General features: G+C 43.4%; 1 protein-coding gene across 1 annotated transcript in view; it reads left to right on the top strand.

The window, feature by feature from the left end:
• Positions 1–3,095: 3,095 nt before the first annotated feature.
• The window catches only part of LOC308168815 (3',5'-cyclic-AMP phosphodiesterase 4B-like), a gene marked incomplete at both ends in the record, with an annotated part of 33,969 nt that continues 21,429 nt past the window's right edge, over positions 3,096–15,635 (top strand). The window contains 7 exons of the mRNA XM_080543459.1: positions 3,096–3,132; positions 3,762–3,766; positions 3,976–4,199; positions 11,273–11,467; positions 11,765–11,801; positions 11,911–11,978; positions 13,302–13,351. Of these exons, the coding sequence (XP_080399585.1) occupies positions 3,096–3,132; positions 3,762–3,766; positions 3,976–4,199; positions 11,273–11,467; positions 11,765–11,801; positions 11,911–11,978; positions 13,302–13,351 (616 nt within the window). The remainder of the gene's footprint in view (positions 3,133–3,761; positions 3,767–3,975; positions 4,200–11,272; positions 11,468–11,764; positions 11,802–11,910; positions 11,979–13,301; positions 13,352–15,635) is intronic.

Below are 15,635 nucleotides of genomic sequence, written 5' to 3'. Positions count from 1 at the left end.
ATGTAAAAAACTAAATTTTGACAAAAATGGAGATAGAACCTTATAATTCTAACGTCACAAGTATACAAAGCATTACCATCTTCATGTCATACCAACCTGTATGTTCATTGTTTGATGGTTCTTGTCACACTTAACTTCACCATCACAGGATGTTGTAAAAACCAGTTCCACATGGTTGGCCTGATTAGCATCCTCCCCGAGTCTACATCTTCCATATTGAAGTGTCTTGTCACAGTATGGCCGGTACTTAAAAGTCAATGTAATGGAAAAGCCCAGTCTCAAGATCAGGCTAGAATTGGTGGGTTGTCAGGTTTGTATTGCCACTTTCCTACTGGGTGCTTCTTGGAGACAGGGTGTATAAATCAAAGAAATTACATTTCTTCGAAATACAGAAGAGTCAGCACGGATGTTTTCTGTCAGTCAATTACACAGGCTGTTTCCTCTCCCTTACTGTCTGTCAGGCCTAGGCTACACAGAGCCGGATTTGGCTGAAACGGAGATGATCTGATATCCTTTGCACCTCACGGCTACATGACTCTGCCGAATTCGTGAGCTTACGAGACGATAATGCTGAGAGGGTGTTTCCGTATTGTTTTTGAAGTCGTGTGGTCGGCGATTGGGTGCGTTTTTCGATAACGATGACGCGGACACCACACATTGTGGTTTACTTAATACTGTTCAGCACTTGAGGTTACATTCAATGCATGCCTTGTGCTATATAGGCTAAAGAATGCACTTCAACAATTATCCTAACGTTTATTATGCAATCAGCTCTTTTTATACAACCTAAATTTACACAGATGAATAACGTATACATGCCATATCTTGGATGCAGACGTAATGTAAGTGGAGAGAAGATTGATCGAGAGTTGACAATACTACCGAATGAATTAATGAACATTTATTAATTTCTATTATTTTAGTATTTTAATTATATTTGAATCATCTGGGTCTACCAGTATGCGCATGCCAAGTGTACCTGAATACACGGTTCCATGTGGCCACAGATTCTTTTGCGCGACAATGAGAAAACGCTTGTGTGGCCAGGGATCAAAATGGTCTTTCGTTGTCATTTTGTCATTGTGTAGCCTAGGCCTCTCTGTCTGTCTCTCTCTCTCTATCTCTCTCTCTCCATCCATCCTTTGTTCTCTTGCCTTTTCACTTCACCTCTCTGTTCCTCCTCTTTCTCTGTTTTGCTGACTCACCTTGTAATCTCCAGACAGTCAGTCCCACAAGACCTTACTGTAGTTATGAGATATGAGCAACATTATGCACATTATTCCCTGAGGGGAATATTAAATGCAAAAAACATGTTTTAAGTGACATACAGTATAATATTGTATAGCTGAAAAGGACATTGAGTACACATTGAGTTTTGTCATTATCAGGTTTTACTTTGAATGTTTTTAAGCTTTTAAATAAACGATTGGAAAGCCCAGACTTTCATTTTAGCCTGTGTGTTACAAGCAGTGTTAAGTGAGTCTACTTGTTTACACTGGTAGCTTAGTGCACTAGTATTAGGAGGCAGTCCAAAATCAGCTAGAGTTGTGTGTTATATCCCCTGTTCCCCACAATATTGTTATACCAGCACAGTGCTGCTATATCATGGTGGTGCTGGGACAAATGACTGAGGAGCCGTTGAAAGTGTACCTGGTATTCTCCTGATGTTGTGACACCTCAGTGTTCCTGTATTGACATTATACCTGTTCCATCTGTCTAGCAAAGATGATTAAGTCCTGTCAATTAAAATAAGCAACACAATGGGAACCTTATCTAATACAAAATAATGCAAGTGTTATATTATATTGCTGCTGTTATGGTTAAACACTAAAACTCTATCTATGCCTTCTATCCATTAACCATTATCTTTTTTTTCATAGTTTTATCTTTTTACTTCTTATACCTGCAGCAGTTATGAGTTTTATGATCCATAATCCAAGAGCTATAAATTCGCTGCAAATATCCGCTTGTTAAGTCTGACGTCAAAAGTGACGTTTAACTATTTCCGAGTCCAAACCAGAAATTCTCCGCACCAGAGTACCTCGAACTACAGCGGTAGAATGACAGTTTAATCGTTTTTTAGACTCGGATCTATTCATTCAACAAGGGACACAGCACTTTACCGTTTTCTCCATATTGTCAGGGTATTTGAGCCTCGGAAAAGCGCTATATAAATATAATTAATTATTATTATTATTTCTCCATTTCGAAGACAGCGCCTCAGCCAACGTTGGACCCGGAAACACGTCACGACTTAACAAGCGGATAGGCTAAATGTGTTTGCAAATCACATTATGTCATTTTACACTGCGATCACACACACACCGTATCAGCCAGGATAGGTTGAATACAGATGCAGTATCAAGCATTAATATACTGCAATCTCACATATCCTATTGCGCAAGATAGCGGCTAAATACAGACCAGTACCTGTAATCTCACACGCCATATCGGGAAGAGCAGCGCTTGAATACAGTTGCAGTAACTACACTTTTATCTATATCTTTTTATTCATTGTCTTATTATGTTGTTAAATGTTTTTCTATTTATTTTCTATATATATGTATTTTTGGATGTTGTTTATTTGGAACTCTCTACGGCCCGTATGCATGGTGCTAAAGAGGCAAATATTAATTTGTGGATATCCACAGCTGTCAATCTTAAAAATATTTTGAGTTGAGTGTAGGTTATCACAATTGTAATTGACTGTTGTCCTCTGGTCCCTGGGGTGGGTGTGTGGGGGTTATTTGATTTACTTTCTTTTTTGTTTTGGGTCCCGACTTGTAATGTATGTCCCTAATACCTAGATAGCTATATTGTAATTTGTGTGTTGTTGTGTGGCTGTATGGGTTGTTGGGGTCGTTGGTTGCAGGATGTGGCCTTGTTGTCTTGTTTTGTTATTATGTGTGTTTTAAAAGAAAACGCTGCGTTTGTTGAGGGAGAGAGGAGGAGACGGCAATCCTCGCTGTAGGCTAACCTCGCTTCACCAGGCTCTCTCCGGGGAGAATGTAGGCCTACTCGTCTCTCATGAGCTCTGTTGTAACGTGAATCGCGGAACACGGGATATGTTAGATGCTTTACAGTATGTGGGGAGCATGGTGTGTTCTGGCCTGCAGGTGGAGCCAGACTGTGGTGAGGGTTGGATGGCGGGGCTGAATGCGGACAGGTGTCAGCAATCAGACTCGTTATCCAGATGGTCTTTTTAACCTGTGTGTGTTTGTTCCCTCGGGGCAGTGACTGGGAGTGAGCGGAGTGGTCTGATCGTGCCACACACACAGAGAGCCGGAGAGACAGAGTGAGAGCGGATCCCGAAAGGGGGGACAGCAGATGTAGTCAGCGACCAGCACTCTGTCCCCGAGCGAGAATATTATTATTTATTCTTATAGTATTATTTTAGAGCAAAGACTTTCCAGCGCGCCAAGGGGGGCGTGGCTTTGAGCTGTGCTCACTAATAAACATTCTGATTGCATCCGTCTTCCTGTGTCGACCTCCCTCTGTGTCCGAATCTGCTACACAGTAATTCCCCAAATGACCAGAAAAAGTAGCTAGATGGTCGCTGGTCGCTTTTGACTAATTAAGTCGCCAAGGGGGTCTGGAAAGTTGCCAGATACAGCGACAAAGTCTCTAAGTTGGCAACACTGGTATGATGCAATTTGACGAGACTGAATAGACGCACAATGCATTTTGGGGAAGTTGAGTATGAATAGTATCCTCACACCGCATACTCAGAATTTCTCGCTAATCTAGTATTCTTTTTCTAGTACCGGTAATCGAGTTTCCCGCATACCAAAAATTCACATACTATGCAGTGTGAACGCACTACATAATGAAATCTACATCATACATAGTATAAATAGTACGCTAGTATGCTATTCCGAACACAGCCTCTCCCAACCCTCTATTGCCTCTTGGTTTGAACCATAACCTTCTACCAATGTGTCACCCCCCCCCCCCCCCCCCCCTCTGCTCTTCCAGGACATCAGGGAGACACTGGACGTGCTCCCTCACTACAGCAGCTCCCTGGGGGTGGACATACGCCGCCGGTTCAGGCGTCTCTCCGGAACCCTCCAGCTGCCCCCGTTGTCATGGCGACAGGCGGAGAGGGCGCGCACGCCCGAGCGGGACCCTGTGTCAGCGCGGCCCACCAGCCTCACCATCCCCCTGCCGCGTATTGACATCACACACGCAGATCCTGAGAGGTGAGAGGATGCAGACCGACCCCAGGGGCCAGATGGCAAGCTGTGGACAGGTTGGGGTGTCCTGATTCTCTTTCAGGCCAGGAGGGGGGGCTGTGGACAGGCTGGGGTGTCCTGGTTGTCTTTCAGGCCAGGAGGGGGGGCTGTGGACAGGCTGGGGTGTCCTGGTTGTCTTTGAGGCCAGGAGAGGAGCTGTGGATGGGCTGGATAACTGTCTCGATTCGTGAATACCTGGCCAATGAATTACCTTGATTGATCCATAAGATAATAGGGAGCATGCCTGGGGTGGTCCAGTGGTCTAGCACCAGGCCTACAGTGTGACACCAGTGTTTCCTCCAGGAGTTTCCACATTAGGGGCGCTCCGCATGCACTCGCGCTCAAAACAAAGACGTGTGCGTTTTCACTCTAGCAGAACAAACGTTCTGAACTCGGTCTCTTCAGTCAAGGCACCCAGGACTGCATTGAGGTTCTGTTGCAAAGTGATGAGTGCCAGGTGACAGCCAGCACGTGTCCTTCACTTGGTGAAAACTGGTTTCATTGTCTACTAGGCTGAGATCGTCAATGTTTTGATTCTGGCCAGACAGTCTGACTGTTGTGAATTCAGTCTCAAATGTAATGAATGTCTTTATCAATAAATAAAATGTCTTAGTAGGCATATTATTCCACCATAGATCTGACCTTCACTTTCAAGTCCATGAGGCCCAGGGACTGTGCTGCAGCTTTCAGAACGTCCGTTCTGTCGGCGCTGTTGTGGAAGTAGAGATGGCGCTGCTGCAAGTGGTCCCTGAAGGTAGCCATGTAGGGGACCGCAGAGGAGGCATCCCTACATGCCAGGGGCGAGGCGATGGGCAACACACGCCACTGGCAGCAACCAGGGGAAGTCGTCCTGCGGCTGCTTGGCCACCATTCAACCGCCCTGTTATAGGAAAATAAATATAATCAGAATCAAGACATGCAGATACCATTTTTATGGTCAGTGTCTGAGCAACTAAAACATGCAATACAAATTACATTACATTACGGTGTTGTGCTTAACACGTAACTGGTGCAACACTTCAGCAAACATTTGTCCCTTGGTCACTCTGTATGACCCGAGGAATGCCGAAAATGTATATGAACTGGGTCAATGCCTTTACAATTGATCTAGTCGTAATAGTACGAGGTTACGCAGACGGATACCGAGTGGTTTGACACATTACATTACTGTTAATAGATACACCCAGACTTAGAAGGAGGAAGTGGCCCAACACAATCGATGATGAGGTGCTCAAATGGTTCACTCACAGCTGGAATAGGATAAAGAGGTACAGGTTTAATAGTCTGATTAGGTTTCCCCAACAGTTGACAGGTATGACAGGTCTTAATAAACTTAGAAACATCCCTCTTCAGCCAAGGCCAAAAGAAATACCGTAGTACTCTATCACAAGTCTATCACGTCATCATGTGCTGTCTCCAAAACCACATTCCTAAACCTAGTAGGTACCACAACTTGAAAAACCAAGGCAATAATTGCATGTTGAGTTAGGATCTACTCTACTTTGACCTACCATGCTCCGCCCTTGAAAAAGGAGCAGGAAAGCCAGGGCCTCCATTAGGGAATTTAGCACGGTTTACACAAACAGGTTACTCATGTTCTGATTATGTCTACAGGCACCATCACTACGGAAACGATGGTCACTAAACTGACCATGAGTCTTACGAGTCAGTACAAATTCATCTGCTAACACTGCGGCCTGATCTGCTGTTTTCACCTTATGTACATTAACGTAAGTGGCAATGTGATCAGGGACAATGGTCTTAAACTGTTCCAAAATAATCAAATTTGACAGATCATCCAGCGTCTTCAGCTCTACCGCTGCGCACCAATGATTGAAATGGCTGGTTAATTTTCTTACACCAATGATTGAAATGGCTGGTTAATTTTCTTACAACCTCAACATGAGTTTGTTTATCCTGTTTCCTCCATTGTCTAAACCGTGAATATTAACTATGAAAAAGGCAGAGAATATCACTCTCACCAAAATCAATCCCGGATGAGCCCCCAATTTATTACGCTTGCCTGGCTCTTGACAAGGTAACAAAAAGGCAGACCACACATGGTTGACAATAATAGAATATTGAATAAAGAAAATAATGACTTAACCGAAAAACCGTGGTTACTTTTTCGTTAACGATTTCTCGTTTTCAAAGATTGGAAACCGTCTATCCCTACTGCTAATAGCCCCTGGCCCAGAGCAGAGATTACTTTTCTTGCGATGACTGATGGATTGATCATTCACTTACTTAGACAAATGTATTTGTTGTAAGTCGCTTTGGATAAAGGCGTCTGCTAAATGCCAAAAATGTAAATGTAAATGTACATAGAGGGGAATAGAAGAGAGGTAGAAGAGAGTGTGTGTTTTCTCCCTTCGGCCAATCTGGTCTGTTATCTCATGCTTTCGGGTTATAGAGATGTTAGATACAACTAGCCTAACAGATTTTTTATTTATTTTACCTTTATTTTACCAGGAAGTCACATTGAGATTAAAACCTCTTTTACAAGAGAGACCTGGCCAAGACAGGGTCAAAATAGTAGCTTAAAAAACAGTTCAGATCACAAGACAGGACATAAGACAGTGGCAACAATACAATAGACAAACAATGGTAGGGGTATTTACAAGGTGATTAAAACATTGAGAAGTCTAACCAAAGCAGGTACAGCGAGCGGTGACCACATCCTTTAATCTACGCTTGAAGATACTTATGGAAATAAGGGCCTCTAATTTAAAAGTAGTCTGTAGGTCATAATAAGACAAGCTTGCCCTTCCAACATTGTTCATGATAAGTGGCACCTTGTATTGTAGCCATCTAGATTGGTTGATGATTCCAAGTGTATTGTGTTGGTGTAAGCCTGAGAAGTGTCTGTTGTGTTCGGGGTCTGAATCATGCCAGGTGCACTTTGAGCCAACAACCACTAGGGGAAGATAAAGTGAACATAGAGCCGTACAGAACTGTAGAGCTGCGCACACTGAGGGGCAGTATCAACATTTGTGTGAAGGACGACATCATTTTTGTTGCAACAATCCTGAATGAAATCCATCACATCCAGAGAGGGGGCTGAGCCATCTTGGCCATCTTCTATCTTGCCTTGTAGCCTTTGCCAAGAGTGATGGATTGGACTGTGTGTGTGTGTGTGTGTGTGTGTGTGTGTGTGTGTGTGTGTGTGTGTGTGTGTGTGTGTGTGTGTGTGTGTGTGTGTGTGTATGTGTGTGTGTGTGTCAGTCAGTGGAGGCTGGTGGAGATGGAGGTAGAAATCGGAGGATGTGCTCATTGTATTTCATGGAATGGAATACGGAATGGTATCAAACACGTGTGTATGTGTGTGTGTGAGAGACAGAGAAACAGAGAGAGAGAGAGAGAGAGAGAGAGAGAGAGAGAGAGAGGAGATATAGAGCGAGAGAAGGAGAGAGACAGACAGACACAGAGAGAGAGAGAGAGAGAGAGAGAGAGAGAGGCAGGCACTTAATTGAATGCCTGAAGCCTGACACCTGAAAAGCGAAAGGAGCTCACAGAACAACATTTCCAAACCGAGTGGTCTCTCTCTCTCTCTCTCTCTCTGGAGTCGACTCACTCTGGACCAGTGAAGGAGGACCTGGAGATGGGGACCAGTGTGGAGCCAGCAGGCTTGGAGTTAAACATGGACTTATGTAGAGTCCCAGAGTCAGAGAATGCGTCAGGGAGAACCTCACCCCTCAGCTCCCAGCACTTGTTCCGTAAAGGGGTGAGGAAATACCCCCGCCGACACAGACGCTTCACCGTGGCCCACACCTGGTAAGAGTGTTTGTGTGTGTGTGTGTGTGTGTGTGTGTGTGTGTGTGTGTGTGTGTGTGTGTGTGTGTGTGCGCGCGCATGCGTGTGTGTTATTCGTTTACCATACTGATGGATACTATTGTTAGTAAAAACCCATAGTCAGAGCTAGTTTAGGTAATAAGCCTGACAATATGTTGGTTGTCTGGTTGTTTCACCCCACGAACATTTATGAGTTATCGTGTTAAATGGCACACTGTTGAAACGTCTGTGTTGGGTAACTCATAGAAGTATAGTTGGCCTGTCGTCAAGACTACCGCTGTTGCTGACAGAATAATGGTTGAGACTGAAACGTGTCCAGTATTTCACAACTCAAAACCCAACTGTTTATGAGAGAAAATCAACAACAGGACAAACTTGAGGTAAACCGCAATGTGAAGCGCTGCAGCAGACAGTGGCCTTCTCTCTGTGTGTGTGTGACTGGATGTTCATGGGGGGGGTTAAAGGTTAAAGGAGAAGAAAGACAGCCTGTCTTTCCCCCTGTCTCTTGTCTGCTTCCACTCAGACAACAATGGTGTTCTCTGGGAACCCTCCAATGTTCCATACACACACACACACACACACACACACACACACACACATACACACACACACACAAGTTTGGCCCCAAAACCTATGTCCTCTGTATGCCTTGCATTTCCAATCAAGAAAAGAAGGATAAAGATTCTCCCTGATGGAAGAGAGGAGGATTAGTCAGATACTAGTTGGACTTGAGAAACAGGGCGAGTCACTTTGGCTCTGTTTGGCTCAAGGCCCAAGTCTCTCATCACACCCTGTCCTACTCCACTCTACTCCACATATCTGTTCAGGATATCCCTCTTCTCTCTCTCACTTCCACTCTCCCTCTCTCTCTCTCTTTCTTTTCAGTCTTTCCATTTCCCCCCCCCCCAAAAAAGGATACCTTTATGGGACACTCTTTCTCTCTAGAATGCATGTTCCTTTCACACAATGTTTCTCTGACTGTGTCTGTGGACAACACATCTCTTGACAAACAACAAACACACAAAAGGTGGCAGAGACACAGACAGCAAGTACAGTATGTCCATTCCCTGCAGTCCAGTCCATGTCTACCCACAATCCAATGGGGGTGCCAGCACAAGGCCAGTCCCCGGTCAGAGAGGAGGGCAGTCAGTGGATGGACATGGGGCGGTTGTGGCTCAGGAGGTAGAGAGGCCGTTGTAAAGCGCTTTGGAATAAGGCGCTATATAAGTGCAGTCCATTTACATGAAGGGGCCAGGATGTTGTGGCGGTCTCCTACCTGCCACAGAGGCAAGGCCCACTTTGACTTTAGTGAAGAGGTGATCAGGAGAACCCACCTCTCTGCTCACAGGTGACTGTCTCTCTCTCTTTCTCTCTCTCTTCCCCTCTCCCCCTTCTTTATTGTATCACTCCTGAAAAGGTGATCAGGAGATTTCACTCCTCCACATGCAGGTGACTCTTTCTTTCTACCTTTCTCGCTCTCTTTTTTTTTTCTTCTCTTTGTAAATCTATACAGAACAGAATATTAAAAATATCCCAGATCTGTGTGTATGCAAAGATCAGTGCCTATATGTGTATGTTGTGTGCTATAGGGATGTAACAATGCACTCAACTCACGATTCGATACGATTCACGATACTGGGGTCACAATACGATTTTCTCACAATTATTTTTTAACAAAATGAGATTGCAGACAAATTATGACTGATTATTTTATTGATTTTTCAGACAAAAACTAGCAAAATACTGTATTTTCTTAACAAATTAACACGTTTGGCTATGGCATGTAACTCACTACATAGTTAACGAACTAAAACGTTTGGATATGGCATGTAAACTCACTACATAGTTTTTTGTGATCAATTTTTTATTTTGATTTTATGTACAAACACACAAAGAACAATTACAAAACAATTACCAAAATACACATCATTTCATACCTGCATACATTCCCCCTACCCACCCTCCCACACCAAGGTCTTACTCTGCCCAAAAACCCTCAAGAAGGATTTAAACCAGCTCAACATAAATGCCACCAAATAAAATAAATAAACTTAATAGGATAAACATAAGACATTAAATACTATAATATTCAAATATCAATACCCACCCCATTACAAACCATAAGTTATGCATATCACCTCTGCATACATTCTATAAAGGAAGTCCATAAACTAATATTCTTTGCTTGAGCGCCATGCATGCTGGCCACGGACCTTTCTAGTTTGGCTAGATCTAACACAGTGTTTAACCAATGCTGATAGGACAAGTTAACATAGTTAACAAACTAAAACGTAGTTAACAAACTAAAACGTTTGGCTATCGCATGTAACTCATACAACGGATAGATCCGGTCCATTCTCTCTATTGTTCAGTTTGCGTTCCAGCCGTGCCAATATCCATGATATACGCAGGGCTAAATGGAATGTTGACACATCTTTTTCATATTACTTACTTAAGCAATATCACACAAGAGGGAGTGCTGTTATTCTGAATATCAGCACGGCTGTGATTCGGTCGTAGGTACGAGGCCGCAGGCCTCTCTAGATAAGAATCTGCAGGAGCTGGTCTCACTGGATGCATTTAAAGTCATTCTAAATGATTTAGAGGCAGGTGCTTCTGGTTGACGATGTTTTGACTGATTTATATTGCGCCTATTTCATCTCTGATGTTGACTCCTTGTGACAAAGTACTGATTAATATTTCAGATATTGTATGATTCTGTTATTTATTCTCTCATTGTAAATTGGTATGTGTTTTTTTCATGTCTGCAACCCTGTTAATTGTGCTGCTGCCTGTCTTGGCCACGAAGCTCTTGAAAAATGTTTAATCTTAATTAGGTTAATCTTAACCTTTCCTGGTTAAATAAAGGTTAAGTAAAAAAATAAATCAAACCCTTTATCTAATCATTTGTCTGTCGTGAACAACGGTGTGTTGTGTAACCCCTTCAATTGTATTCCTTCCTATGTTATTCTGTTATAGTCTAGTCTGATCTAGTCTACATGTTACGGTACATGTGGGAATACGGTACATGTGGGAAAACTAGGGTTAGGGTTAGGTGCTAGGGTGACTTGGTACATGCTGGCATGTCTAACCCTAACCCTACCCCTAATCCTAACCCTAACCATAACCGTAGCACCCTAGCACCTAACCCTAACCCTAACCCTAGTTTTCTCACATGTACCGTAACATACATATGGAAGTCCCCCTCTGTAAGTCTTTGTGGTGTCGGTTCTCCTCCTCTGTCTCAGCTTCGATGTGGAGAACGGTCCGTCTGTGTGCTGCAGCCCTTCGGACCCGCAGGCCTCCCCGGGCTCGGGCCTGGTCCTGCACCCCAACCTCTCGGGCCACAGCCAGCGGCGGGAGTCCTTCCTCTACCGCTCTGATAGTGACTACGACCTCTCGCCCAAGTCCTTGTCCCGAAATTCCTCCATTGCGGGAGAACTGTGAGTCCTCCTACCCAGGCAGCTCCACCATCTGACACCATCCTATCATTTTCCTACTTTAGAAATACTAGAAAAGAGTAGTATTCAAACAGTGTCTTACAAATGTTTTTGGATAGAAATACATCTAGAAAGAAAATGTACAAAAGTATATTTAGACACATTTTTTCGTCAAATATTATTGTAGCCAAAATAATTTCCTCCCACTCCCCAAAAAACACAGATTCTGATTCTGATGAAGTATTCCATGTTCTTGTGCAAATCATTCTCTCTCTACTTTGTTTCTGGTTTCCCCTTCAGGCATGGAGAAGATTTGATTGTGACTCCTTTTGCTCAGGTAAGAGTTTCCTCCTGTATTGAGTCTCCACAGAGGCACAGTCATATATAAAAGACAGGTGATGATAACCTGCTGGTTTCACATAGAAACACTCTCTCTCTGGCTTTAGGTTCTAGCGAGTCTTCGCACTGTCAGGAACAACTTCCCCACCTTGACCAACGTGCAATGTGCCTCCAAGTAAGTGACCCTACAGGTGTGTGTCTTCTAATGAGGTGTGGGACATGATTCTGCAGCTGAGCTTCTTATCTACTACTTCTACTATTGTACAGTTACCTACCTACACACACCACTAGATGGCGCTGTGATGTGACAGCATTTCCGAAAAGGGTTAATTTTCACTACATTTCCAGACCCCTGAGGAATGTCTGTTCAGCAGCCATTAGGTGGCAGTTGGTGACGTTAGAATTATAAGGTTCTATCTCAATTTTTGTCAAAATTGAGTTTTTTACATAATCTGATCCATTAGGTGTTTATTAATGCCTGTGTGGTGTTGTTTTAAAATTGTTGACATTTTTGAGTTAGTAATTCATAAAATACAAAGGTTCCATCTCACAGAACATAATGGAATGTAAAAACTTTGACGCTCAATATCTCTGAACTACCCTAAACGGAGATAGAACCTTATCATTCTAAGCTCACGAGTTATGATCTGTTGATGTTTCAGACCAGTGCTGAATTCCAAATCAACTGCTCCCTCCTACCCCTGGCACATAGTCGAAGCAATTTGGCAATCTGGAATGGAAAAAATGATGGTATAATAAAGAATGACGTATTGTATTGTAGCTATATGAACAACCTGCGGCTGTTTGATGACCATAGTTGAACTGACAGACGAAGACCTGCCCTGTTTGAACTCGGTCAATCACAGTAGTGCTACTGGTGGGCATTGAGTCAATATTGACCACAAACATGGAGATCACAGCAGGCCAAGACAGCATAACTATCTGACTGATATGAAAATCCTATTTCCATCATCTCTTGGTATTAGGGAATCCATGTGTCTATGAAACACTGCCAGTCAGGATGGATGCTGTGTTGTATGAAACCTGCTTCAAAGCTTTCGAAATGCATCCTTCCCTCGTCCCTAAATCTAAAGCCCAATGCACACGGCGTGCGATTTTGTCGCACCGCCGAATTCGATTCCATTGTTTTGAATGAGACCCAATGAGACAATGCACACGGCATGCGATGCGATATTGTCGCACGACAACATTCGATTCTCCATTCACATTCATTCATTCATTGGTGTGAATTGAGAATCGAATGTTGTCTTGCGACAAAATCGCACGCTGTGTGCATTGGACTTAAGTCATCACTGATCAGGGATCTGACACGACTGCGCTGCTGACACAACTGGATTGGTTGCAAACAATGTCGTGGGAAACCACATTCAGTCGTGTCATATCAGCAGCTACCTAAACCTACCCTACCAAATTGTTTTTTGTATGAATTCAGCTTAGATCTGCAGTGACTGACTCCTTACTCCTTCTCCTTGTCTAGGAGGTCTCCAGCAGCGCCACAGCCTCCAGTCACCAGAGCCTCTCTTTCAGGTGAGTTCTGCCTAACCCTAACCCTAACAATGTCAAACTCTGTCTGGAGACTTGACCCCTCCAAAACCTTAACCATGGGGACAGAGTGTGGAAAACGCAAAACTGATTGTGTTTGTGTGTTTGTGTGTGTGTGTGTGTGTGTGTGTGTGTGTGTGTGTGTGTGTGTGTTTGTGTGTTACCGAATCGTGCTCACTGTGTGTACTTCAGAATTCTGATTTTCTTTTCAATCGCAATATTATTTCAGCCATAAAGCCATGTCCAAAGCACTGGAGGAGTTTTAACTTTCACTTATCTATTCCACGTCAGCTTATCTATTCAACTTTACAAGGAGTGAACCACAGCCAAACAACAACAAAACAGAAAACACCCAGCTTGCGGTGCTGTTACACCAGAGAGAGAGAGGGATCAATGGAAGAGTTTCAAAAGAAATAGAGAATGAATGGAGTGGCTCCTCCAGATGGAGATCAGGTGTATGAGGAGGGGGGAGGATGGGGGGGATGAGGTGGGTTTAAATTCCTGTTTCACAGGTCCATCAACAGGGTATCCGCGGTGTCTTGAAAAGTATTAAAAGTTGATAAATCAATTTGGGGAAAATCAAGACCCTTAATAAGTATTAAAAAATCTTATCACGATTTTATGAGGTCTTGAATTTTGTAGGTATTGTTCTGAATTAGACTCTGTCCAAAGAGTTTGAGTCCTAAAAACTTTTAGCAAAAGTTCGTGAATGTATTAGTTTTATTAAAAAACAAAGATGAACCGGAAATTGTGTTGTATGATAGTGGTCTAGTCTATTGCAAACTAAAACTGTTAAGTTAAAGGTGTCACTGATGTCAACGGTTACAGCTCGAAGTGGCGGTGAGGTCTGGAAAAATATTGACATGGTCTTTGAAAAGTCTTAGAAAGGTATTGAAATTAACCTCAAGATTCCTGTATATACCCTGATCAAGGCCTGCTGACGTCAGACCGGCCCACAAACGGCTGTTATTTACTTCCTATCAGAGCAGATGGGCCTCCTGCACAGGAAGAAATAAAACGACAAAACGACTTTCATTATCCAGTACCACTCACCCTGGACATCAGTGAGCCATATCTAACCCAATGACTACAACCTCAACCAACGTGTCATTGTTCATATCAATGTGACCATAACAATGAACAATGTAATGTGCAAGTGAGAGAAAATCCTCATATCCTCTCATCACTGCCCCAGTTCGGCTCTTTGTCTTCTATTGGTCCACTCGATACAGTGTCGTTGACAGGATAGAGAGAGCAGATTCTTCCTGTTTTTGCGGCCTGTGTTTTGGTGGATACAGAAGTCGCTCAGTCAATGAACAGTATCGCGGTGGAAACGCGACCTGCGTTCTTCCGGCATGGGCCTTAGTGGAGATGGCTGCATGAGGCTTTGTAATGCACCCTCCTGAGAGAGAGAACAGGTGCTAGAGAGATAAAGAGAAAGAGAGAAGGTCCTTCTTTGCATTTTGTGCCTTGTAAACAGCCAGCTTGGCTTCAGTCAGAAGGAAATTCAAGGAAATTGAGTCAGACAACAACATACACATTCCTGCACACTGACACCAAGCAACACGTGTACAGCTAAGAGGGTTAGGGTTAGAGAACGTGTAGGAAAGCTGAGCGCAGAAGGAGAAAGAGCAAATTACAGGTTGACCAGGACATTTTTAAAGAACATCTCTCTACCTTTAATAAGGCAATGAGAAATGCTAGAAAGACTTCACTTCTCAAAATTAATATCTACAAACCAGAACAACCCCAGGGTTCTTTTCTCAACAATCGATAGCCTTGTAAATCCTGCTCCTAGAACACTAAACAGTACAACCTCTGCCACCAAATGCGAGGAATTGGCAGCCCACTTCAGGGATAAGATAACAAATATCAGAACGTGTATTACTCAGGCAAGACCAAATTTGTTTTGCACTGAACATCCGCCACCACATAACATGACTATGAGTTTGTTTACCGTGGTTGATACCGAAACGTTAAGCAAAGTGGTGTCACAGCTCAGACCGTCTGCGTGTCCTCTTGACCCTATTCCCACCACATCTTTCAAGGAAATTTTCAACTCTGTGTCTGAGGACATACTAGCCATTGTAAACTACTCCCTACAGGCATTTTTCCATCTGTCCTTAAAACTGCCCTGGTTAGACCCACCCAGAAGGAAAGTGACCTAGATCCCTCTGACCCTAGAAATTGTAGACCAATATCCAACCAATCCTTTCTTTCTTTAAGAGAGAGCAGAGAGAGAGAAATTATCTGCACATTTGAAAACACT

This window comes from Nansenia antarctica (genome assembly GCF_963989245.1).
Source record: "Nansenia antarctica genome assembly, chromosome: 12".
NCBI classification, from domain to species: Eukaryota; Metazoa; Chordata; class Actinopteri; order Argentiniformes; family Microstomatidae; genus Nansenia; species Nansenia antarctica.
This window is presented reverse-complemented; position numbering and strand designations above follow the sequence as displayed.